The 27,894-nt window shown below is 44.2% G+C and overlaps 1 protein-coding gene across 2 annotated transcripts; it reads left to right on the top strand.

Moving 5' to 3' along the window:
• On the top strand, positions 1-23,470 carry LOC120996604 (proteoglycan 4-like). 2 transcript variants are annotated; one of them, XM_040426631.1, is made up of 3 exons: positions 1-127; positions 20,163-21,137; positions 22,141-23,470. In XM_040426631.1, exons 2-3 carry the CDS (start codon positions 20,325-20,327, stop codon positions 23,344-23,346), a joined length of 2,019 nt encoding a protein of 672 aa, XP_040282565.1. In that variant the 5' UTR covers positions 1-127; positions 20,163-20,324; the 3' UTR covers positions 23,347-23,470. The 2 variants fall into 2 exon arrangements, with proteins under 2 accessions (XP_040282565.1, XP_040282564.1); XM_040426630.1 differs by lacking the exon at positions 1-127 and adding an exon at positions 17,564-17,625.
• The last annotated feature ends 4,424 nt before the right edge of the window (positions 23,471-27,894 follow it).

Below are 27,894 nucleotides of genomic sequence, written 5' to 3'. Positions count from 1 at the left end.
GTGGGGACACAGACCCCATACTGACAATCTGAAACGCCCATGTGAACAGCCCTATTCGCGGAATCCAGTGCAGAAAATACGCTCCATATACTGACAGCAAGTACTGTGGTGTGAAAGATCCTTAAGGGTAAGAGGAAGATTTTTTTTTCTCTTTTTAAAGAGGACCTTTCACCGATTATTACACTATGAACTAACTATACAGACATGTAGAGAGGCGCCCGGGGATCTCACTGCACTTACTATTATCCCCGGGCGCCGCTCCGTTCTCCCGCTATGTCCTCCGGTATCTCCGCTCACTAAGTTATGGTAGGCGGAGTCTGCCCTTGTTCTGCTGTAGCGCTGGCCAATCGCATTGCAGAGCTCACAGCCTGGGAGAAAACAACCTCCCAGGCTGTGAGCTCTGCGCTGCGATTGGCCAGCGCTAGAGCAGAACAAGGGCAGACTCCGCCTACCATAACTTAGTGACTGGAATCTCCGCCTACTATAACTTAGTGACTGGAATCTCCGCCTACTATAACTTAGTGAGCGGAGATACCGGAGGGCATTTTGGGAGAGAACGGAGCGGCGCCCGGGGATAATAGTAAGGGCAGTGAGATCCCCGGGCGCCGCTCTCCATGGCTGTATACTTAGTTCACATTGTCATAATAGGTGAAAGGTCCTCTTTAAGTTTGTCATTTTTACCCTTTTTTGACCGGGCTCAAAAAAGGCCTAAATGTCCAGGCAAGTTTTTGTGATTTTGTGCACGTGGTGGTTTTGTGACCATAGCTTTTTTATTTGTTTGACTTTAATTTTAGTGGGTTTTTTTTGTTTGTTTTTTACTTGACTTTAGATGTTTTTACTTTTTTTAGATGTTTTTTTCCTTTATTTAGGTATAATTTGGAGGAAAAACGGCTAATTATTATTAAAAAGTATTTATTTTTTAATTATGGCTTTTTATTTCTTAAATATTAAAACCGACACAAAAATGTATTACTGCAATGGGTTTCCTATTTTGTGACGATCGTACATCATATGTAACATGTATAGGTTTGAGCAAACGGGGTGACTAAGGTGACCAGGGGCAGACTGGGAACTTAAAAAGGCCCTGGAAAAAAACCTAAAAGTGGCCCCATGTTGTAGGTGGGTCCAAAGGCGGGATAACAGAAGTAGGCAGGGCCAGCAATACCATGAGGCAGCACAAAATACTGCCACCCAAGCCACAGTATGAAACTGTATCATTGTCCTGAGGATGGCAATACATTAATTAATGCTGAGAACATCAGGTCTTTACGTACCTGGCTGGTGGCCAAAAGGACTTGGGTGGCCATCTGGGCATCGGCCCACCAGGAAATTTCCCTCTAGGGTCTATGGCCAATCCACCCATGATGGTGACGGTTTCTGTTAGCGACTGCATTTTTTATTTTTTTCATTTTTTTTTATTTGTATTTTATTTTATTTTTTTTACTTATATTTTAATTTATTTTTGGCACATAATATGTCCAACAGGAGGTCATTAAAAGACCTCTGGAGGACACTGACTTTTTTTTTAAACTTTTTTTTTTCACTGTTTCCACTGTAACTGGGGCATCCACAAGAGACCCAGTTACAGGCATTACACACAGTCAGAGCTGAGCAAGGTCTCCTTAGACCCTGCAGCTCTGCCCCTGACATCCCCGGTGGTCATGTGACCGCCGATACTAACAGAGACGGTGGCTCTACCGCTTCCTGCTGTCACGGAACAGCGGGTGTGGACCCACTGTGCCACTGACTGGCTATACTCTGGAGGGGGGTGTCTAAGCAACTACCTGGTTTTTACTAGAGCCTCTGATGGTGAGGATAGACTTGAGCCGTTAGAGTGGTTGCCAGGAGCTACTCCAGAGCAATCCCCGAGTCAGTGGCAGCTGGTCCAGGCAAACCAGGAGGTACCTGACTAGGTACCCGAAGTATAAACGTAGTCAGGCGAGCAGAGACGTTACCAGGAGCGATGGTGCAGGACCGAAGGATGAGGCAGAGACGTAGTCAGTGTCACACTGCCTGATGACCGTATTTAAGAGAAAATAATAAAGTGTTTATTAATATCTACTTAAAACGGGAAATAACTGTACATCACTTTCATGACTTTCAGGCTCCAGACTAAAGTAATGTAGTTCAGGAAATAAATACACCCACTACATAACATAAAGTCTGGACTAAATCCTTATCCTGCTGGCACGTTGGTGCCAATATATGCTGGAGAAGGAATCAGGACACGGGTCTTATATTTGAACCCGGCACAGGTGCGTTCAGTAGCAGTCCTATCTAGCGTGAATTGCAGAGCAGCTGATAGTGAATCAGAAGCTGGAGGCCCTGTTACGAGAGGAATCAGTAATATCTTCCAGTCTCATAATCTAATAGTCTGTGAAACACGTCACACACCGTATCAGGGCTTTCCAGCATAAAGCATCCACACAGTATTAATTAATTCTATGGACGCTCACTCAGCTGCCGACATCTGCCTACCCATTCATGCAGGACAGCACTGGGTCTCGGTATCGGACCGCGTTCACACTACCAGGCCAGCTGTAGCGCTGTCTGACACTTGGTCTGCACCCTGCCTATAGAGCCGTGTCCTAAGTGGAGATCACCGGCTCAACGCGTTTCAACATGACATGGTCTGCCACGTATCATCAGGAGCAAAAGTCTCTCAGTAGAGGTAAGCCTGTCGAGGAAAGAATGCCTCACACTTTTGCGTGTCAAGGCTCCGGCGCTATGATGGCCGTACGCGGCCGCACGGATATCAGACAAGCCCCGCCTGTAGAGGAGGTGTGTGCTAGTGCTCCGCGAATCATGGAAAGGCGCGTCATCTGATGTTCGCCCCCGGATCCACACGCCTCCTCATAATTGTGCAACATGCGCTACTGTATTGGGGGAACCGAAAGTTGCGGCTTAACATATATCATATAAACTCCTCGTTCCGATGTGGGTATAATAGAGGACCTTTACAGGTGACAGATCAGTATCCATCCACATCAATTCTAGAACCATTACATAACGGATACACAAACCAGACCTACAGCACTGTGTCACCTATCCTCCCTGCGGGTCAATCTCCATCCCTGTTCTCTGCAACTACATGCCAATCACAGTGACGAGGGTAAGGCTTCAAGGGAGACTATCAGGAGAGGACATCAACACTCTTCTGTATATGTCCGTACTTAGTAAACAGCAGTGGAGGAAACCACAGTTGTGTCATACAGTTGGATTAGATGAAGCAAGCATATGAAATAGCTTCATTCAGACCTCTCGGATGGATACTTTGTAGCTTGAAGATCCACATTGCTTCTTTCCGGAGTAGCAATGTGCAATGAGTAGCAACTGTATGACACAACTATGGTTTCCTCCACTGCTGTTTACTAAGTGCGGACATATACAGAAGTGTGTTGACATATTCAAATAACAAAAATATATGACATAAGGCACATGAATAGAGGAGGGAGGGAGACCTCAGGTAATGGGGTCATGTACAACCTCCCTCACAAAAACCCAACTAACAGGGAAAAGGGGTCGCAGCCCTGGGTATAAAGCAGCATAGATGTATGAGAATTGTAGGTTCCCTAGAATAACATATAATGATATGTATGCTGCATGCATATACAAGGTGAGTGTGATCACACGTAGCAGACTTGCCCGCCCCGGGTAACAGGAATGGCCGCATAGAAATGCAATAACCAGATAGCTATAGTGCAGGCAGGGCAAGTGTGCTAAGTGCAAGCAGTAACAACAAAGTAACGAAGTAACAGCAAAGTAACGAGCTAGCCGTGCATGACAACAAGACATCAATTACCCATGATATGCTGGACCCAGAGCCTGCGACCAGAGCTGCACCTCGACGCACGTTTCGCCTGGACAGGCTTCGTCAGGAGGTAAAATAACAGACTTCGTCCTTAAATGGTGTGGTCCACAGCCGGCACATAATTAGCGCATAAGCCCAGTGTTGCAGGGCGTGACATCATAGAGGCGCGCCACCCAGCCTCCAAGGCACGCCCACCGCGTCACATGACCAGACCGGGATCGTGCAGCCACACCCCCCACCAGTCCGATCACATGACACGCGGGCGCGCGTCAGCCGGCCCACAGAAAGCCCGGTATAGGAGCGCCTGCATGATGCCGCCCGAACAGCGCACCAGTGTGATGTGCATGTGCCAGGTGGAGATATTGCATGTAAAACATAAGGAACGCAAGGTAATAATAGTGTATGGTGTCTATTCAGGGGTACAGCATATCGGGGTAGTATTTGACGAGCAGTATAATGCCACTTCCGTCACTCTCCATTGAGAATACATACAGATCCCTACATATATGTGACCCTATATTAATATAGCCTAAGAAGTGGTATAGTGAAATATTATATAACTACATATACTACAGTATAGGGGCATATTAACAAAGAAGTAGACCCGTGCGGTCGTCCCTTAATAGATGTAAATCATAGTAATTACGCTGACCCATACCGTGCGTGGGGTAATGGCGTTAAGCTCAAACAACATAAACAAACTACAGTGACTGTATAATATAGTGCTAATGCGAAAATATTTGATAACATAAGTGAATAAGTCAATAATTATAGCTAAATAAAATAGGAGTATGGATGCATAGGCATCAAAAGAGAGAAATATACTCTCCCATACCCCTATTAGATGAATTCATGTGATCAATACAACAGTCATAGTAATATTACCATATTTCATAAACTGACATGTGCACAAAATTAATAATAAATAGATAAAAATGTAATAATAATCCATATAAGTGAAAAATTTATACTGGGCATAAAAATTATTATTATGAGACCATTTAGAGTGCATAGTGCAATTAGGCCCTGAGCGAAATAGCCACAGAGCCAAAAGGAAATAAACACGTACATAATAGAGCCATAAAGCCTCCCTCTAATATGACCACACGGATAAACCTATTAAAAGAGCAGAACATAAGAAACAACAGTTATTTCCCAAAGTATGGGATAGATATTATAATGTTGGTAAACAGTCGAGGTCCATTGCTCCATAAAGAATGTTCTGCTCTGGGTCAAAACGCAAAGATCTCCAAAAAGGACCACACCATCGCAGCAATCAGATATACTATGAAAATACAAATAACAACAATGAATACAAGGTAAAAACGAACACATAATAGGATAAAAAGCACGATTTATAGAAAAGACTTGAAGCTAACAGTCTCATTGAGACCTTTAGGGATCTCACTCTTAAGCAGAACAATCTATTTGGTCTCCATTTGCAGGAAGCACTTCTTGACATCCCCTCCACGGCAGCCCAAGGAGACCCTGTCAGTACCCATACATTGTAACCCACGAGGGTCCCCCCTGTGGTGGTCCCTAAAATGCAGGGCTATGGGTTGAAATTGGGTCAACTCATCCTGTGCAGTAGTCGCTGCCTGGCGAATTTTACTTGCGTGTTCGAGTATCCTAACACGCAGCTCCCTGGTGGTCATCCCAACATACAGGAGCTTGCAAGGGCAGGTGATCAGATATATCACAGATGCAGTCCAGCATGTGATGTGTTGCACAATGTGGTACTCACATCTGCCCTCGGAATCCCCAAATGTAGAGGACCGAACCATATGTCTACATGCAGTTATTGCACGGATAAGAGCCCCATTTTGGCCCCTTGCTGCCAAAGATGTACGATGGCGAGGGGGATATATAGTGACTACTGGCAAGCAAGTCACCAAGATTTTTTTGACCGTCGCCAAGTCACCTGAGGATAGTCACGAAGTGTCGCCCGCAAGTCACTGTCCGAAAGCAGTATAGGCCAATATTTAGTGAGTATTTTGCATATTTTTCGCCACAGCATGTTGAAAGGAGTAATAAATCGGCAGCTGGCATTGTCAATCTTAGGTCTATTGCTAGTCAAGAGAGAGTCCCTATTCACAGACTTGGCACATTTATAGCCCCTCCTGATATCAACCTGATTGTAGGCCCTCTTACAGAACCTCCTAGACAACTCCCCAGACTGCATCTCAAATTTCTGGTCGCTGGAGCAGACCCGTCGAAGGCGCAAAAATTTCCCCACCGGAATGGCCCTCACTGTTTGTGGATAGTGTGCAGATTTGGCGTGTAGCAAAGTGTTAGTGGAAGTGGGCTTTCTATAGAGATCCGTGGAGACCCGGCCGTCCCTCTCCCTGCAGATAAGTATATCCAGGAATTCCATCCTATCCTGGCTGTAGTGCCATGTAAGCCTGATGTTAAGGGTGTTGTTATTGAGTTGCTGGAGGAAGGACAGAAGCTGGCACTCCGTGCCCTGCCAGATGAAAAGAACATCGTCGATATACCGCGACCACGAGACCACAGAGCCATATTCCGGAAGATTCTGGACAATCTCTCTTTCCCACATTCCGAGGAACAGGCTGGCATAGGAGGGCGCACAAGTCGCCCCCATCGCTGTTCCCCGGAGCTGTAGGAAGAGGCTGTCCTTGAATGTAAAATAATTGTGTTTCAAGATAAAGTCCTGAAGCTCAATCACAAACACAATGATGTCCGGATCAAGATTAGCCATGCTTAAAAAGTATTGGCAGGCCCTGATCCCGTGGTCGTGGCATATCGACGTGTATAGGGCCTCTACATCACATGTAACCAGCCACATGTCCCCCTCCAGCGACACCCCATTGAGTTTCCTCAATACATCAGAGGTGTCCCTGACATAGGACGGCAGGGTCTCCACGCATCCCCTCAGATAGAAATCCACAAATCTGCTGACACGTTCACAGAGACTTCCCACCCTGGACACAATAGGGCACCCGGGGGGGTTTGTAACTGTTTGTGGATTTTGGGCAGCAGATACAGGGTGGGAGTCACTGGATGATCCACCAACAAGCCCTCCTTAAGTCGTACTGGCAGAATGTTATTTTCTACCCCGGAGTCTAGAATACAATCTAATTCTGCTTTAAACCTGGTGGTGGGGTTGGTATCTAAACGTTTATAACAGTCCTTGTCTCCCAACTGTCTAAAAGCTTCCTTTTCATACATCTGTGCAGGCCAGATCACAACATTTCCCCCTTTATCCGCAGGTTTGATCACAATATCCTTCGGATCGCGGAGTTCTTTTATGGCCCGATGTTGGTCATAGGTTAGATTCTTATGGCCATAATAGCCCGCCAGCTGTTCAAAATCATGCTTGACCAGCTTGACAAAAATATCAACATTTGGGCACAAATATTGTTGGGGGAAATGTGATCGGTGGCACAGATGCAGAGGCATTTTGCTGGCAGATGGAGGTGCCTCCTGTTCATCTAGTAAGGCCTGTAGATCACGGAGTGCCTGTTTCTCAGCCTCAGTGGTAAATTGAGCAGTACTGTCACCTCTGCTAAATTCCTGCCAAACAGCTCAAGGTCCTTCACAGCCATAAAATAATCAAACTTGCCCGACGGGGCAAAAGTGAGTCCCTTCTGGAGGACCTGGACCTGTGTGTCAGTGAGCCTATATGTAGAGAGATTGATTACCTTTAGTCAGGGGCGTAGCTAAAGGCTCATGGGCCGTGGTGCAAGAGTTTAGCTTGGGCCCCCCCATCCCTCATTAATTTGTGGCCAGGGGCAGGAAAGCACATTGCCTTTCTGCTGCCTGAGGCAAAAATTTAAACTGCACCCCCCACCATGCCAAATTCTTGACCTAACACCTTCCCTCCAGCCAGAGGTGTAACTTGACCAGCATGCACCTTCTATAAAACAGGTGTCTTCTCATGTGGTACAAGGGTTTTTGGGCCCCTCAGTCTCCTGGGCCCGGTAGCAACTGCTACCTCTTCACCCCCTATAGCTACGCCCCTGCCTATAGTTCCTCCTGTATCGTTTGCCTGTCGTCTCCATATTTCTGGCTCTCCTTTTTGGTCTGGGGGTGCTTGGTATATGTTGGTTTCCAACTCGATCTGTGCCGCCCTCCAGCACCCCCAGTGTTCCTAAAAAAGGCTCTCCACATGTTTCGTCAGAAGTTAGTGAGATTCCTGATAGGGATGCTGTCACCGACCCACTCCTATCTCGCCTCTGTTGCCACCTGTACTCTCTGTTAGACTGAAAGTCTGTGAGGTCACGCTGGAATTTTTGGGATTTCTGTTCCTGAATATTCCTTTCCCAGGTATCCAAATCTGGTCCCAGTGAGGTGTCAAAGTTATCAAAGTCCTCTTTATTGAGAATCTCTTGTAACTTCGTCTTAACTGTGTCAATTTCTTTTTCTGTCTGCTCAAGCGACCCACGGTCAAGCCCAATCAGGAGCTCTATCAACGTCCTAGAGCATTTATTAAGGGAATCTTCCCACCTCTCTGTGAATACCACGTGCCAGCAGGATAAGGATTTAGTCCAGACTATATGTTATGTAGTGGGTATATTTATTTCCTGAACTACACAGTGCTGTAGGTCTGGTGTGTGTATCCGTTATGTAATGGTTCTAGAATTGATGTAGATGGATACTGATCTGTCACCTGTAAAGGTCCTCTATTATACCCACATTGGAACGAGGCGTTTATATGATATATGTTAAGCCGCAACTTTCGGTTCCCCCAATACAGTAGCGCATGTTGCGCAATTATGAGGAGGCGTGTGTAGTGACCAGAGTGCTGGGCGGATCCGGGGGCGAACATCAGATGACGCGCCTTTCCATGATTCGCGGAGCACTAGCACACACCTCCTCTACAGGCGGGGCTTGTCTGATATCCTTTCGGGGTCCGTGCGGCCGCGTACGGCCATCATAGCGCCGGAGCCTTGACAAGCAGAAGTGTGAGGCATTCTTTCCTCTACAGGCTTACCTTTACTGAGAGACTTTTGCTCCTGATGATACGTGGCAGACCATGTCATGTTGAAACGCGTTGAGCCGGTGATCTCCACTTAGGACACGGCTCTATAGGCAGGGTGCAGACCAAGTGTCAGGCAGCGCAACAGCTGACCTGGTAGTGTGAACGCGGTCCGATACCGAGACCCAGTGCTGTCCTGCATGAATGGGTAGGCAGATGTAGGCAGCTGAGTGCGCGTCCATAGAATTAATTAATACTGTGTGGATGCTTTATGCTGGAAAGCCCTGATACGGTGTGTGACGTGTTTCACAGACTATTAGATTATGAGACTGGAAGATATTACTGATTCCTCTCGTAACAGGGCCTCCAGCTTTTGATTCACTATCAGCTGCTCTGCAATTTACGCTAGATAGGACTGCTACTGAACGCACCTGTGCCGGGTTCAAATATAAGAACCGTGTCCTGATTCCTTCTCCAGCACATTGTCGGGTGGTAATAATTCAATTAAGAATTATTAATTATGGTCATAAAAATTATTAATCATAAAAAAATAAAAAAATAAAATTTGTCATAAATTCTTAAAATCATGACCTGGTCAATTGTAGACAACCTAATTGATACAATTCACATCTGAGTCCGACTATTTCCTCAGATAAATAAGTTCTTTTTGACGTGAGATGATGTTAATGATAAAATGTAGTTCTGCATTCTACAATAATACACAGGTATTATAAAAATATGCGGATTTATTGGTTACAAGATTATAAACACAGTAAATAAACACAAAGATACATGCAAATGAATATACATAGCGTTAATATAAAGCATTACAAGCTTAACAATACATGTGAGTGGAAATAACTTGTCACAATATAACCGAGCTATTATTAGGTTAGGATATCAAAGTAGGAACATCATTTATATACATCACTTCTGTTCAGAGAAAACCTCATGATATCAGGATGGGCCTGTCTAATCCTAGACATCATTATAGAATGCTGAATACATTCCACCCCCCCCCCCCCCCCTCTAACCAACTACACATCACATGACCTCAAGATGGGCAAATCCATCCAAGGATATAACTTAGAAGAGATAACTGTATCCTTCCGCCCCATCCTGGACTATTTTCACACATATAACTTTGGTAAGAAGGATATAGATACTCTAGAGAGAGTTCAGAGAAGAGCTACTAAACTAGTCCATGGATTGCAGGATAAAACTTACCAGGAAAGATTAAAGGACCTTAACATGTATAGCTTGGAAGAAAGACGAGACAGAGGGGAGATGAGAGAAACTGCTAAATACATAAAGGGAAGCAACAAGGTAAAAGAGGAGAGAAGATTTAAAAGAAGAAAAACTGCTACAAGAGGACATAGTTTTAAATTAGAGGGGCAAAGGTTTAAAAGTAATATCAGGAAGTATTACTTTACTGAGAGAGTAGTGGATGCATGGAATAGCCTTCCTGCAGAAGTGGTAGCTGCAAATACAGTGAAGGAGTTTAAGCATGCATGGGATAGGCATAAGGCCATCCTTCATATAAGATAGGGCCGGGGGCTATCCATAGTATTCAGTATATTGGGCAGACTAGATGGGCCAAATGGTTCTTATCTGCCGACACATTCTATGTTTCTATGTTTCTATGTTAGACACACCTTCCTAGTTTGGAGCATTCTAATCATTGTCAGATGGGCGTGACCATTGATAAAAAATGTGACATCATAACCTTACCCAGGATGCACTTTTGCTACTGTTGTAATGTCACCTACTCATACCTAGGTGGCACTGCTGTATAAGCTATCTGCGTCATAGTATAAAGGGTTAACTTATATAAGTCTGAATATACATTTTGACCTTAGAAGCTTTAATTCAAAGCCATAGGGATTAATTCTGACACTTGTAGCAATTAGAGACAGACCTCTAGGCGTCTCTTTAAACGTTTCTCACACTGCAAATTTATGGATCGTAAATAGCCTTGTTTTCTCACAGAGATATCAGTACCTCCTCTGTCATACAAAAGATGTGATTAACGGTTACAAAACACACAGCTTCACAGACACTCTTCTAATGAGAAATATATACAATATACTGGATACATGTTGTCTTCGTAACATATAACAATATAATATAAACAAACATATATATGTCCTACTGATTGTCTTATGCTAAGGACTAACTAAGGCTCATTAAATGAATACATACATATTATATATTTTGCTTCATTAATAAATGTCTAATTGTATAGGTAATTATCACCAGCTGCATAGAGCTTATCTTTTTCTCCTGTCATAAATTTAAAAGTAGACAAGGAGGCCTCTTCTCAGACTGGTACATTCACCAGAAGAATAACACTGAAGAGTATAAACCTTTGTGTGACCTTAATTTCACCTACTCAAGACATACAAAATTGTAACTAAAGTCGAGCATGGCTCTTGAAGGCAATGAATATCCATCTTGACAATAATGAATTGGATATCAATGCATTTACCTATGAAAAGGCACAACAACATATTGGCACCAATGTGCCAGCAGGATAAGGATTTAGTCCAGACTATATGTTATGTAGTGGGTGTATTTATTTCCTGAACTACATTACTTTAGTCTGGAGCCTGAAAGTCACGAAAGTGATGTACAGTTATTTCCCGTTTTAACTAGATATTAATAAGCACTTTATTATTTTCTCTTAAATACGTTCTTCAGGCAGTGTGACACAAATATAGATAGTGAACGTACTAAGTAGAATCCTTATCGTGTGAGATAGAGACGTAGTCAGACAGGCAAAAGGTCAGGGCAGGAGGCACAGGTACAGGTCAGGCAATCCGGTTCAGCAACAGTAGAGTCAAAGCAAGCAGGCAGGGAGGGATCAGACGATAAGCAGAGTCCAGGGAGGAAGTATAGGTCAGGAACACAAGTGGTTATCAGACTCTTTAGCAAAAGACAAGGACCTTGACACTGAGGCGTCTGGGAATAGGGCAGAGCCACTTAAGTGCCTGCAGGAGAGCCAGGGTTGGTCAGCGAGGTCACCTGACCTAACCCACACAGCCCAGCGAGTGATGCGCTCCGCCCTTAGAGCAGTGTAACATGAACCCAGCCGAACTCAGGCTGTAGACAGGGCTGAGTGGAAGCTGTGGAGCTGCTCACTGAGATGGTCGCACATGCTCAGTTTCATCCGTCACCTGACTCTTGAGTCGTGATAGGGAGAGCATGGACACGCCCCCTGAGCTGCAGCAGAAAAGACACTCCCCTAAATCTAGGGAGCTCTCTGGATCCATGTCAGGTACAGGGCTGGTTCTGGCTTTGTTAGAGATTGTCATGTCCTATATGATTGAGTAAATAAATGGGACCAGTTGCTCTACTCACCCAGAACAGTGGACCAGGTGCTCACTCCAAAAAAGGCGCACCTAATGTAGTGCCCCACTAGGCAAATGTGGGCACTACACAAGGGTCAATTGGGCCACGTCGTACTCCACCTCCTGTGGAACAGGGCTATTGTGTTTTATATGCAAAATGTCACTTTATTCATGTTATTTATGTGCATTTCCCTGCTTTAAATGTGTATTAGGCCTGTTAGGGTGTAATTCCTCCTCCAAGACAGTAGAGGGAGCTAGGGAACCCCTAATATATATAGTCAGGTCCTGTTCAGGGAGAGTGTGTGTAGAGTCAGAGGCCAGAAGACACTTTAGCCAGAGTGGGGCTGAGGTGCAGGCTCTGACATGAAACTAGACAGCCCAGGTTTCTAGTTGACACCAGGAGGCCAGGGAGAGTGGACCAGCCAGCCTGAGGATATTGAGCCAGAGTTAGCTCAGAAGATTTGTCACCAGGGGAAGAGTTGCCTCCTGAGAAACCAAGTTCCCATAACCAAGCAGAGCAGAGCCAGTATTCCAGCTAGACAAGAGTGCTGAAGGGCAGAAGGATTTTGCCTAAAGCAAAGATATATACCTGAGCAAGTTTTCTACCAAGGATAAAGCCAGCATTAGGGCATACAGGCCTTGGGATAAAGACAGCCAGGAGTTCTGAGGAATAGTGCAGCCTGGTCTGTAAGTGTTTTTACCCTCTGTGTATCTTGCAAGAACATTGTGCCTGCCATATATATAAAGCCTGCTTATTACTGCTGCTGTACCTGGAACTTTACCAAAGACTGTATAAAGTTAACTGTTTCCAGTAAAGGAAGTTTTGGTCCACCACAACAACGTGTTCCTCACTTATTACCACTATCATCAACCGGTGTGCCACCGTTACAGGCACTGGCATCACGAACCTTAAAGGGACTTTTTGGGTTTATAGTGGCTCACCCTTCTGATTACCAGGGTTGGTGCTCTAACTATGATGTGGTTCACCCTAACCACATAACAATGGACAATAGAAAGATAAATAAATTATAGTGAGCACTCAATATCTGTGGTCATATATCAGGCCAAATATATATTTTAAATAATTTATTAGGTCATAAAATTATGCATACAATAAATGGGATAGATATAGGCAGTATATAGGATATAGTATAAAATAATATATATATGGTAGCTTGCTCTATTACAAATATACAGTATATTATATAAACGAAAAAATCACAATGTTATTATACCTGCTTTGCCCAAACCCAGCTGCCAGAATGGGTTTGGGCAAAGCAGGTATAATAACATTGTGATTTTTTCGTTTATATAATATACTGTATATTTGTAATAGAGCAAGCTACCATATATATATTATTTTATACTATATCCTATATACTGCCTATATCTATCCCATTTATTGTATGCATAATTTTATGACCTAATAAATTATTTAAAATATATATTTGGCCTGATATATGACCACAGATATTGAGTGCTCACTATAATTTATTTATCTTAAAGGGACTTTGCCCCCGGCACATTAACCCCTTAAGGACATAGGGCGTACAGGTACGCCCTTGTGCCCTGGTACTTAAGGACACAGGGCGTACATGTATGCCCTGTGTATTTTCGATCACTGCCGTGCGGCTGGCAGTGATCGGAACCCGGTGCCTGCTCAAATCATTGAGCAGGCACCTAGGCTAAATGCGCGGGGGGGTCCCGTGACCCCACCATGTCGGCGATCGCAGCAAACCGCAGGTCAATTCAGACCTGCGGTTTGCTGCGATTTCTGCAGTTTCTGATCAGAAACTTTAGTATTCCTAAAATATATCTGTAACCCCCCCCCCCCCCTGCACCCCTGAGTGATTTTAGCCCGGTGGAAGGTGCAGGGGGAGGGTTGCGGGCGGTGCGGGAGGTGGGCGGTGCGGCAGGCGGGATCGCGATCCCCCGCCCGCCTCCCCTTGAATAATCGTTGGCGTCTAGTGGGTATACCAGGGTATAAACAGCTGACATCTGTGCTGCGATGTCAGCCGTTTAACCCTTTCCATACCACGGTCCGTACGGACCGCTGTATGGAAAAGGTTAAAAGCGCAGGGAGCTCCCTCCCTCTCCCATCGGGGGGCTGCTGTGCCTTTGCAGCCCCCCGATGGGGAGGGAGAGAGCCCCCAGACAGCCCCCCGACAGCCCCGTCCTTACCCTTCCCCGTCTGCGAAGTTCTGAACACTACTGAGCAGACGGGGAAGGTTCCCATGGCAACAGGACGCCTTCTCAGGCGTCCTGCTGCCCATGGTGCTGAACAGATCTGTGCTAAAAGGCATAGATCTGTTCAGACAAAGTGTAAAATACAGTACAGTACAATATATATTGTACTGTACTGTATTATACAGACATCAGACCCACTGGATCTTCAAGAACCAAGTGGGTCTGGGGCAAAAAGAAAGTGAAAAAAAGTGAAAATAAAGTAAAAATCAAAAAACACATTTATCACTGATTAAAAATGAAAAAAATAAAATTCCCTACACATGTTTGGTATCGCCGCATCCGTAACGACCTGATCTATAAAACGCTCATGTTACTTTACCCGAACGGTGAACGCCATAAAAATAAAAAATAAAAAACTATGATGAAATTTAAATTTTGCCCACCTTACTTCCCAAAAAAGGTAATAAAAGTGATCAAAAAAGTCGTATGTACGCCATAATTGTAACAATCAAACCGTCATCTCATCCCGAAAAAATCATACCCTACCCAAGATAATCGCCCCAAAACTGAAAAAACTATGGCTCTTAGACTATGGAAACACTAAAACATGATTTTTTTTGTTTCAAAAATGGAATCATTGTGTAAAACTTACATAAATAAATAAAAAGTATACATATTAGGTATCGCCGCGTCCGTATCGACTGGCTCTATAAAAATATCACATGACCTAACCCCTCAGGTGACCATGGTAAAAATAAAATAAAAAAAACGTTGTAAAAAAAGCAATTTTTTGTTATCTTACGTCACAAAAAGTGTAATAGCAAGTGATCAAAAAGTCATATGCACCCCAAAATAGTGCCAATAAAACCGTCATCTCATCCCGCAAAAATTAGAGCCTACTTAAGATAATCGCCCAAAAACTGAAAAAACTATGGCTCTTAGACTATGGAGACACTAAAACTTTTTTTTGTTTTAAAAATTAATCCATTGTGTAAAACTTACATAAATAAAAAAAATTGTATACATATTAGGTATCGCAGCGTCCGTGACAACCTGCTCTATAAAATTTCCACATGATCTAACCTGTCAGATGAATGTTGTAAATAACAAAAAAAAAAAACAGTGCCAAAAAAGCTATTTCTTGTTACCTTGCCGCACAAAAAGTGTAATATAGAGCAACCAAAAATCATATGTACCAACAAAACTGCCACCCTATCCCGTAGTTTCTAAAATGGGGTCACTTTTTTGGAGTTTATACTCTAGGGGTGCATCAGGGGGGCTTCAAATGGGACATGGTGTCAAAAAACCAGTCCAGCAAAACCTGCCTTCCAAAAACCATACGGCGCACCTTTCACTCTACGCCCGCTGTGTGGCCGTACAGCAGTTTACGGCCACATATGGGGTGTTTCTGTAAACGGCAGAGTCAGGGCAATAAAGATACAGTCTTGTTTGACTGTTAACCCTTGCTTTGTTAGTGGAAAAAATGGGTTAAAATGGAAAATTAGGCAAAAAAATGAAATTCTCAAATTTCATCCCCATTTGCCAATAACTCTTGTGCAACACCTAAAGGGTTAACGAAGTTTATAAAATCAGTTTTGAATACCTTGAGGGGTGCAGTTTCTTAGATGCAGTCACTTTTATGGAGTTTCTACTCTAGGGTTGCATCAGGGGGGCTTCAAATGGGACATGGTGTCAAAAAACCAGTCCAGCAAAACCTGCCTTCCAAAAACCATATGGCGCACCTTTCCCTCTACGCCCCGCTGTGTGGCTGTACACTAGTTTACGGCCACATATGGGGTGTTTCTGTAAACGGCAGAGTCAGGGCAATAAAGATACAGTCTTGTTTGGCTGTTAACCCTTGCTTTGTTATTGGAGAAAATGGGTTAAAATGGAAAATTAGGCAATAAAATGAAATTCTCAAATTTCATCCACATTTGCCAATAACTCTTGTGCAACACCTAAAGGGTTAACGAATTTTGTAAAATCAGTTTCGAATACCTTGAGGGGTGTAGTGTGGGGTCATTTTTGGGTGGTTTCTATTATGTAAACCTCGCAAAGTGACTTCAGAGCTGTAGTGGTCCCTAAAAATTGGGTTTTTGTAAATTGCTGAAACATTTCAAGATTTGCTTCTAAACTTCTAAGCCTTGTAACATCCCCAAAAAATAAAATATCATTAACAAAATAACTTAAACATGAAGTAGACATATGGGGAATGTAAAGTCATCACAATTTTTAGGGGTATTACTATGTATTACAGAAGTAGAGAAACTGAAACTTTGAAATTTGCTAATTTTTCAAAATTTTTGTTAAATTAGGTATTTTTTGATGCAAAAAATAATAATTTTTTTTTACTTCATTTTACCAGTGTCATGAAGTACAATATGTGATGAAAAAACAATCTCAGAACGGCCTGGATAAGTCAAAGCATTTTAAAGTTATCAGCACTTAAAGTGACACTGGTCAGATTTGCAAAAAATGGCCTGGTCCTAAGGTGTAATAAGGCTGTGTCCTTAAGGGGTTAAACACCTACAACACCCAGGGCACCTCATCTACCATCAGGCTGGGTCCCTATATACAGAGAATGCCCCAGAGGACTACTGTGCCAGCCTCTCCATCACTGCTGTACGCCTGCCCAGGGTCTACCTACAAACTGTGAGTAACCCATAGCAACCCTCGTTTGCCCAAGTAACCGTGACCTCACATCGCATTATCCTGCAGGGCTGCGTACTGCACTAACATCAGGAATTAAAAATAGTAAACAGATTGGAGGGCGCTCAATATCTAATGCTGCATGAAACACTCAAATGCAAGTGAGTCAAAGCAAATGTTTGCATTCACATACACCATAAGCGGAGCGGTCCTGTAGACTCAAAATAGGTTGGAGATCTCACTGTATACATCATGAGGTTCCATTCACTCCATTTGAGTGTTCCATGCAGCATTAGATATTGAGTGCCCTCCAATCTATTTACTATGTCCTATGTGATGTCTGATTTTCTTTTTTTAGATTAGTCATGGGATAACCCCTTTAAGGCAGAAAAGTGCATGTGTTTCATTAGAAATCTCTTTGCACACTTAAGCCGCCCAGCGTATGTTTCTTGGCAGTGAGGATCCTGTTTCCTGGGACTTAGTGAGCTGTCAGGGGATCTGGGTGTCGAGGCTCTTCCGTGTTTCCCTGCACTTGTTTATCCAGAGCTGGCAGCATTGTATCTAAGCAGTGAGTCACATACTGGAAGGACTGGTTCAGTTCCAGGAATGTGGGCGTGATACGGAAGAGGAGTCCTCATACAACTAGCTTATTTTCACTTTTACACAGCTCGCTAAGAACCAAGGTCGATGTAAGTAATGGTTACTATTGCGATATGCATCGTACAGGGTACAGAGGATCTTGAAGGGTTTCACTTCATACAACCTTACTTCAAGAGCAAACCCTTTAGAAATGTATCTGAAGATAAACTTATAGTAGAGGATCCCATTCCTGGGATCCATGAGGATGAAGTCATAGTAGAGAATCCTGTTCCTGGGATCACTGAGGGTAAACTAATAGTAGAGGATTCTGTTCCTGGGATCCGTGAGGATAAACTAATAGTAGAGGTTCCCATTCCTGGGATCCCTAAGGATGAAGTAATAGTAGAGAATCTTGTTCCGGGGATCCCTGAGGATGACGTGATAATAGAGAATCCTGTTCCGGGGATCCCTGAGGATGAAGTGATAGTAGAGATCTCATTCCTGGGATCCCTGAGCGTAATCTAATAGTAGAGGATCCTGTTCCTGGGATCCCTGAGGATATGCTAATAGTAGAGGTAACCATTCCTGGGATACGTGAGGATAAACTAATAGTAGAGGATCCTGTTCCTGGGATCCATGAGGATGACCTGATAGTAGAGGATCCTGCTCCTGGGATCCCTGAGGATAAGATAGTAGTAGAGTATCCCAATCATTGGATCCCTGAGGATAAGCTAATAGTAGAGGATCCTATTCCTGGGATTCCTGGGGATAAGCTGACACTAGAGGATCTCATTCCTGAGATTCCCAAGGATGAAGTGATAGTAGAGAATCCTGTTTCTTGGATCTCTGTGGTTGAGCTAATAGTAGACGGTCCCATTCCTGGGATCCCAGATAATAGGCTGTTAGTAGATAATCCCAATCCTGGGATCCCAGATCATAGGGGGTATTGTTCCTGGATCCTTGAGATCTGCTATAACAATATGAAATTGTCCATATCCATGTACAGAAGGGAAATGAAAAATTACATGACACATTTTAAGTAACAAAGGGTCCATTGAGAAGGAGAAGCCACATAATCTCATCTGAACAGAGAGCGGTCTCCCACCCTACTAGCCATTGCTCCCAGCACTAATAGACAAGAGGGTCACAAGGATATTATATGGATATTATATCAATTATATATATATATCATAATAGGTATTATATGTCCGTTCACTACACGGGGTCACTAGTTGTGCTTTTTAAACATTACAGGGGTGTCCAGGACTTAAATACTGATGACCTATCCTCAGGATAAGTCATCAATATCTAATTGGTGGGCCCAACTCCCCCACCAAACCTGTTGGAAGGGGCTGGGGTATTCAGGCGATCACTGATTCCTCTTCCTCGGCCAGTAATGTCCATCAGTCACATTTAAGTGTTTGGGATTAAGCTATCAAATATACCAAATACCAAACCCGGGCACTATACGGTGTACAGCCGTGTGCTTAGTATACTATGACCAGGCAGCAGCATTAGTCCGAACGCTGCAGCCCCTTCAAATAGCTGATCAGCAGAGGTAATGGGTGTTGGACTTCCACCAATCTCATATCGATTACCTATTATGAGGGTAGATCATCAATACTTAATTTCTGGAAAACCCCTTTAAACTTTTTCTGCCGTCCGGGATGGGAACTAAACTTACAACTCTAATTGTAGATTTTTTAGAAGTTGACTTCATGTGTATTTGAAGTTTCAGTTCAGTATTTTTGTCCACACAATTTACCTACAGAATTTTTTAAATAATGTAAATAAAAAGTGTGTGGGTGAAACCAGTCTTAAAAATACTACAATTAAATGTTAGGGGGACTTGGATGCATTCTCAGAACTTCCAAAAAATGTTTTGTTAAGTCCAACTTCCCATAAAAGAAGTTCTTTATTAATTAGGAATAAAATCCAGTCACCAATTAGTCATGAGGAAGAATCCAAATGTTTTGGGGTCCGAAACGCGTAGACTGCTCACACTGGTGAGCGCTGCAGTTTTTACACTTATTCTCAGAACTTGTACAAACACATGTCCTAAAAACCATCCAAACCACAAGGGATCTAAATCTAATTTCCGGCTAAAAACAGAATTCTATACACAGCAGACGTTTGGCCAGTCCCTCCGGTATTGGTAGGCTTTGCCAGTGCTCATCTCTTGTGCGACACCAACTCAAAACCACCTTTGTGCAACCTTGTGATATCATGCTTCACCCTGATAATGCAAAACAATTTCACCCTTTTCCGGGTGCTATGCGTCACTGAAAATGTTGCGGCAAAAGAATATTCGGTGCAACACAAGAATATTCATTTTTCTTATGCAGAGGCACAGCAAGCTTGATGGTTGCAATCACTTTAGGTGGTACACAGGCATTCTGGTTACACACATGGAGTGCGGATCTAACAGCAGTTTTGAGCTTAGGCCTGAAGGACAGAGGGAACTGCATATTCCTCTGTCCTCACTGGGAACGCATGACACGGACGCATGTGCCTGCAGTAGTCGAAAGGAATGGTCACTTACTCAGGTTCCCCAGCTTCTCAGGATCTCATGTTAGAATGCAACATTTCTACATTTTAAGGCAGTTTGTTACCAATTACAATGTAGTATTTTTTTCATTCTTTTTAGGTGTGAGAATTGCTGGTTCCATGTAGATCTCATCATCTAATAACAATGCACATTCCAAATTTCACCCAGCGACCAAATGTTGGTTCTTCTTCTCAATATCTACTCCTAGCATGCAGACATCTCATGAAGATCTAAACTAGAATTTTTGAGCATTGCAGAAGAATGATGGAGGCTGAAAAGCCTGAACTTTTTGGTTACTACTTTCAGATACCTATAAAGGCAGAAGTGAAAAAAGTCCAGATCTCCATGTTGTCTTCTTCAGTTCAGGAGAAAATAAGACAACTGGGAGGTCGCACCAAAGCCTCTTTTGTCGTAGTTGTGTCACCGATTACTATTCAGAAGTTACCAAAGAGCCACAAATCAAGAACAACAGCAGCAGAACATTCTCCTGTGACAATGAGTGACACAAGTCAGTCATCCAATGTAAGATCTATGGGAAAAGCAGACAAACAGACGAAGAAAGACCTTGGGACTTACTTAGTTCCTGTGAAATGTTCTAAAGACATTGCACTGGCCATATTACAGCTGGCCCAAACAAGCAAGGAGGATAAGTCCAGTTCTGAAAGTGAATCGTCAAACTTCAGCAAATCTCTTGTTCTCAACCACAACCTACAGATGATAGAGATGAAAGCCAAGACTCTGTACATCTACAAAAACATTATGTATTTACTGCCTAAAAGCCAGGAAGCAAACACAAGCGATAAAAAAAGCGAAGCCGAGAAGTCAGAGGCCACCGAATCCCAGGCAAGGGCCAAACTGAGAAATAGAAAATACAAGCACAAGAGCCTGGGCTGCGTGATACTGCGCAGTTTCTCATTTCGGCAGCAGCAAGATCGCAGAATAGTGGGCAGTGTGACTGAGAAATCTGCAACGATTGTGAAATCATACAATAAAGAAAGATGTGATCTGCCAGACGAAATGAAACCCATCGATGTTGGTCCATCTTCAGGATCTTCTACCGTGAAGAGTCTACAGGTAAATTGCCAAGTTAAAGGGGTTGTCCCATCTCAACATTTATTGCATATGGAAGGTATATGCCACCAACGTCCGATAGATGCAGGGCCCTCCTATCTTAATATAGAGTACACTGTGTAAGCGTGGCTTTCTCCATTCACTGCAATGGGACTTCTGAAAATAGTCAAGTACTCGCTGGCTATTTTTGAAAGTCCCATAACAGTGAATGGAGAAGACACCACGCATGCACAGCGTCCTTTTTAGGGGGCCCCGCACTATCAGACATTTAAGGCACAGCCTAATAATATGTCATAAATGTCCAGCTGAGACAACTCCTTTAACCCCTTCATGCTCCATGACATATATACATCACTGTGATCTTGTGGGTACTGTCACTGTACCCATGAGGACAGCAGCAGGAGCACGACTGATACACATTGCTGGGCTCCTGCTGCAACTGCCAGGAGAGTAGATTACTCCGCTCCCAAAAGTTTAATTCCATAGATGCCATAGTCAATAGATACCATGGCATCTAAGTAGTTAGTTAGAGTAGTCCCTGACAATGGCATCAGTGTCTGCCATCTACAAAAGCCTAATAGACCCAGCATGTCATTTACACCACACAGTGAACATCATAAAAATACAAAATGCCCCCCCCCCCCCCCCCCCCAAAAAAAAATAATATATAAAACTAACTAACTTTGAAGCTAGGATACTATTTACCGGGTTATCCGGGTCCTATAGACAAACAAGGGCTGTCTTTATGATTATTTTTTCTTATGCCTTTGTTATAGGTTTCTTGACCACCTTGCATTGATTTTTGTATGGTTGATTGTTCCAACTGGTTCCTACAAAGTGTGCCCAGCTTTGTAGGTTTTAGAAAGAGATGTTCTACAAATACGTATGGCTGTGATGTACCATTGGCCATGTAGCGAATATACACCAATGATACACAAACAGAATGTCATTGTGTGATTTTTATATTTGTGGCTCCATCTGATGTCTCTTTCTTCTTCATCTCCAGGTGTCTTTTTGGGAACAATCAGAAAGACAAGTTAAAAGAAAATTGCCTTATCTCAGTAACGAGCAACCTTTTATAAAAAGAAATCATCAAAGTGATTCTGATGCAAAGCAAGACTCATTTGTAGCAAAGAATGTCCTGATCCGTTCTCCTCTCCAGCCCCACCCATTATCTTCAGATGCTCCTTCTCCTCTAAGTCCTCAAGAGTCACCTGTATCATTTGCTCATGAGAAATCATCTCCATGTGGATATCTAAGTGATTCTGGTTCCAAACAAGGCTCAACTGTAGCAAAAAATGTCCTCACCCATTATCCTCTCCAGCCCCATTCACCATCTTCAGATGTTCCTTCTTCTATAAGTCCTCAAGAGTCACCTGCATCATTTTTTCATGAGGAAACATCTCCATGTGGATATCTAAGTGATTCTGGTGCTAAACAAGACTCAACTGTAGAAAAGAATGTCCTTTACCATTCTCCTCTCCAGACCCACCCATCATCTTCAGATGCTCCTTCTCCTCTAAGCCCTCAAGAGTCACCGGTATCATTTTCTCATGAGAAAACATCTCCATGTGGATATCTAAGTGATTCTGGTGCCAAACAAAACTCAACTGTAGCAATGAATGTCCTCGACCTTTATCCTCTCCAGCCCCATTCACCATCTTCAGATGTTCCTTCTTCTCTAAGTCCTCAAGAGTCGCCTGCATCATTTTTTCATGAGGAAACATCTCCATGTGGATATCTAAGTGATTCTGGTCCCAAACAAGACTCAACTGTAGCAAAGAATGTCCTTGACCATTCTCCTCTCCAGACCAACCCATCATCTTCAGATGTTCCTTCTCCTCCAAGTCCTGAAGAGGCACCTGCATCATTTTCTCATGAGGAAACACCTCCAAGACGAAAAACTACAGATCTTGAAAGAATCTCTTCCTCTTCCAGTCTATTGTGCAATACCCCTCAACATGCAGCTCCCACACCATTGAGATACCACCCAACTTGTGCAGATAATATGAGTCCTCCTCATCTCAAAGCCAAGTCCAGTCTATGCTGGTCGGATTTTACCACAGGTTCTCAAAAAAGTTATGATACAGATAAAACATCATCTGCTAGTGACATAGATGATACGACCAGAGACGAGAAAAGACAGAGACTTCTTGATCGTGTGATAGAGTTAAAGAAAGAAGTTGAGAAAATGCAGCAAAAGTCAAATTAGAATGTATTTGTGATAACTTGAAAAAAAATATGGTATTCCATAATTGTCTGATTAGTTGGGGATCGGACTACTATAGAAATAGCTCTAGTCCCCAGGTGTGGGACTGTCACCAAAATAAATGAGAGTCACAATGTTCATTGTAGCCAATCAATTAGACATTGAAGGCATCTAATAGATATACTATTAATCTCTACTGTAGAAAAAACCTCTTATTAACACCTTGGCCTGGTGGAAGCCTGTGTCTAGGGTCAACATCATACAATTAGGGTCCTGTGATCACATGGGTACAGCGGTTGTTCCTGCACAATCACCCATGTGGAGGCATCTGGGTTTGACCACCTTGTGTCAATGGATGGCAATAACCCTGTTTAATGCCATGATCATTAGTGGTTCTGGCATTACATGAATGGGGAGGTCTCTTTGCCCCCTGAGTGTCACTCATGTATCTACCAAAGGGGCCCTTAAAAGGGTTTTCAGGACTGTAATATTGATACATAGCTCTGCACACCGGTTAGTGCCTGTGAATGGTACTGCAGCACTTCTCCCATTTACTTAAGTGGGAACTATCCGCTGTATGGAGCTGTGCTGCTCCAATGTGTGTCCCAGAGAGCCGCAGTCCGTTCAAACAGCTGGCTGGTGGAGGTCTCCGGAGTTGGACCCTACTGATCTGATGTTGATGATAAATCTTAAGAATAGGTCATCAATACTACAGTTCCAGTTTAGAAAACCCCTTTAAGGGCATAATCTGCTGTGTTTAAAGGGAGTCTGTCAGCACAACGTCTGGTGAGCCAATGCCACTATCCCAAGTAAAACTGCTTTTGATTGATACGCAAATAATCAGTTAAGTGCATCAAGGGGAGGATTGAGAAACTCGGTGCACCCTACCTTTTTCATCATCTCCCTCTCCTCTTTAAGTGACAGACTTCTGCATCGTGATCTCATCTGGCCCTGACATCACATGCATGCACCGTTCGGTAAATCTGCATGGAGTTTAAATGTTCTCCTTGTGTTCTCATGGGTTTCATCCCACCCTGATAGGAAAATAGACTTATATTGTGAGCCTCAATGGGGACAGTGACTGTAGATGATGATAATCTGGAACAGAGCTCGTCAAATGCTCGTATATCCGGTGGAATTATCTGAGGGGTGAACACCTCAATCATCATTCCCAGGCAGCAGATGGTGGGGTATAAACCGCCTCTGCCGACCAGGAACAATGATTTTTTTATGAGTGATAGCTGCAGCCGTCTCTCATCATCAGACTGTGGAGGTGAACGCCACATGTAAATCCAACCCTCGACTGTCACTAAGCAAGACATGATGCCCCAGAGAAGCAGCAGCTATTAGACCATGTCTATTGTTATGTGTACTGTCACCACCGCCCCGTCGTGACCGCTACTGCTCGTGCCCCAGCAGTAAGGTGCTCTGACTACTCTGTTACTGACCCGGCTTATTATAGGACTATGGAGCACATTTATTAAGATCAGCATTTTAGATGCTGGTCTTAAAGGGGTATTCCCATCAGTGTTTTTGATACTTACCTGCAGCGAGCGCGACGTCCACTTCCTGGATTCGGCTGGGCTTGAGTGACTTCTTCTCCCGGCCGGGCCGCGCTTGCGCAGAAGACTGAAGATTTTCTCCCAGCCGGGCCGCTCAATGTCCTGAACGCACATGCCGCCACACATGCGCCATGGTGACTTATTCCTGGCCTGTATAGTACAGAGGGTGCGTGCGAGTTCGCGGCTCTGTACTATACTGGCCAGCAAGAAGTCATCATGGCGCAAGCGCGGCGGCGTGCGCGTTCAGGACATTGCGCGGCCAGGCCGGGAGAAAATCTTCAGTCTTCTGCGCGAGCGCGGCCACAGGATTCGAGAGACGACAGGTGGCCATAACCAGGGGAGACGAAAGACAACAATCAGGTAAGAGGGGACTTATTTTTTCAAAAAGGGTGGGAATTGGGTAATAAAATGTATTTACAAAAATGATCACTGTCAAATCATTAACAGATTTAACAGTGATCATTGTGATGGGAATACCCCTTTAATTATCCCCTGCGCTTGCGGTGGATCTGTCGCAGTTATGAAGAGGCGCCGGCCTCTCCATAAATTCAGCAGATCCTCCACCAGTTCTAAATGGAAGAAGCTTCCTTGCTGTCTTACATTTAGACCTTTTCTACACCGGAAACAGGCGTAGAAAATGATAAATGAGACGAGTCTGACGGCCCCAACCCTGACACTTTTTTAGACCTGGTGTGAGCACGGTGAAGTCACCGATTGCGGCGCAACAAACCGTTGCGCCGCAATCTGCGCCTGAAATATGCCTAATATAGGCATATTTAAGCTTCATAAATGACCCCCTATATCTTCTTGTTTGCTGCGTGCCCTGACCTTCTGCTAGTCTTTCATTTTGCCTGTTCTCCTCCTGCCTGTTTTCCATTGTGCATGTTTTCTGGCTGCCCTCCATTTGCCTGACTACGACTACTCCACCTTTGCGCCATGTCCTGGTGTCTGTTGCTTCTCTCACGTTGCTGACAGAGACCACCCAGTAGTTTTGACCTGAGATTTTCTTGCATGAAGTTCAGATATCTTTATAGGTGATAAAGGGGTTCTCCAGTTTTTTCATATTGATGACCTATCCTCAAGGTAGGTCATCTATATCAGATCATAAGAACCGCCCTTTCACGAGAATGCTGTTGTAAGCGCTGCGTTCTCTTCACTGCTCACCTACTTGCTGTTGACAGCAGCAGTGGCGTGTAATCACAGCTCCTTCACTTGATTGGCAGAGAGCAGTTTTAGTTACGCTGTAAATGGGACGGAGGGGCTGTAATTACCCTGCACCACCGCGAGTAGGTAAACGCAGTGATTGCAGGAGTACCACAGTATCTTCAAACACCTGATCGGTGGGGGTGTCAGGAGTCAGACCGCCACCAATCTGATGAGGATAGATCATCAATATGAAGAAACGGGACAACCCCTTTAAAGGGAAAAGGCCAAGTCACTGTGTTGGACGCTCAGCAGACACAGTTTATAGGGTCACTGTTATGATGTTGTCAATGGAGGCGCTTTGGGTTTCGTCATTGGGGTCTGACCTCTATGTATGGACCAAGTTTACACAGAAAGGAAACTTCCAAAGCTCCCAAATCCTGCAGCATCTCAATGAAGTCCATTCCTAAAACGAGGGGGAGACGCCCAAGACTAGATTTCAATGGAAACTTGCAGGAGCCTCGTTCATCCTCTCACGGTGTAGCTCTACACGATTTCCATAAAGGAGTTGTTTTATCCAAATGCACCATCGGGGGCGCTCTGCTGATCACTCTGGGACCCATTCCTGGCAAATAGCTGATTTTGGCAGAGGAAGCTGCAGACTGGCAGGCATTTCCCCGGCAGAGTATATGTCGTATTTCATGGAGGCCTTCCAGATAAATGGCTGCCGCTCTTGGAATGCAAAGACGTTTTAAAGTCCTGGCTCATGAAAGGAGGGGGCCCTGAACTGGGGGCCCCTACTCTACAATGTCCATAGGCCTTATTAACAAGGTTTGCCCTCATGAGACCTGATTTTAATGCCAGCAGTCCAGTGTTTCCTGATTCTGGTGAGACTGGCCACTGGGATACTCATTCTGATGTTGCTCTAGTGGTCCGTGCCAGCCGGCCTCCTCTAGCTTCTTGCTTGCAGGGATGACCACCGGAGCACCGATACTGCGGGCTCTGAGGAAGCACACCCTGTCTCCCCGGGTCTTAAAGGACCAACACACGAGCACCCGACTCCTCCCCGGCCTATGGGTATGTAAGGCACCTGTCCCTGTGGGAAGGCACTTGATCATTAGGTTATCCGGCCGGCTAGCTCATGCTGTTGCATGCTATTGTTTTCTTTGCTTGCCTGTGCCCGATCTCTGCCCGTTTACCGGATTTGACCCTTTGCTGCCTGCCCAACCATTGTTCTGTTTATTGGATTGTATGTACTCTGCCCTGTCCACGGCAAGTCCCTGACTACGGTTTTGCCTGATCACAGATGCCTCTTGTCCCACTGCCAATCACACAGAGACCACTCCAGGAGGTAGCGGCCTGGTGGATCCCCTGCAGCAGAGTCCAGATCTTTGTACAGGGGTTATAAGATGATTACCAGAAGGTGCCGGGCGGCTTCACAACACGCCGAACAATTGCTGAGTCTTGCAGGAGTCAAGGAGGAGGTGTCTGCCAACGTTTAGGGTTGCCAAGTACTTTATACAGTTGGTTTACACCATGCACCCGCCTTAGGGACACTTGTTCGGACCACACTGGGTCTGTAGAGCCCTATGGATACTGCCAGGCAGTTATCAGCTGCTATCATCTACTGTACAATGACGACAGAGTGTAAACCTAACTGAATGAGGTAAAATAATAACTACATGTTATAAAACTGCAGAACAGATCCCTTCCACAGATTATTTCCCTTCTGCAGCTATAAAAAACTACAAACCGGAAGCTGCGTTTGGCCACGCCTCCCTCCATCTTAACCGGAAATCATCCCTCCGGAAGTCGCTCCCTTCTGATGAAGACGTCATACGTCACG

This window comes from Bufo bufo, chromosome 3 (assembly GCF_905171765.1).
Source record: "Bufo bufo chromosome 3, aBufBuf1.1, whole genome shotgun sequence".
Lineage (NCBI taxonomy): Eukaryota > Metazoa > Chordata > Amphibia > Anura > Bufonidae > Bufo > Bufo bufo.
The sequence above is the reverse complement of the archived record's forward strand: the minus strand, read 5'-3'. Positions and strand labels throughout refer to the sequence as shown.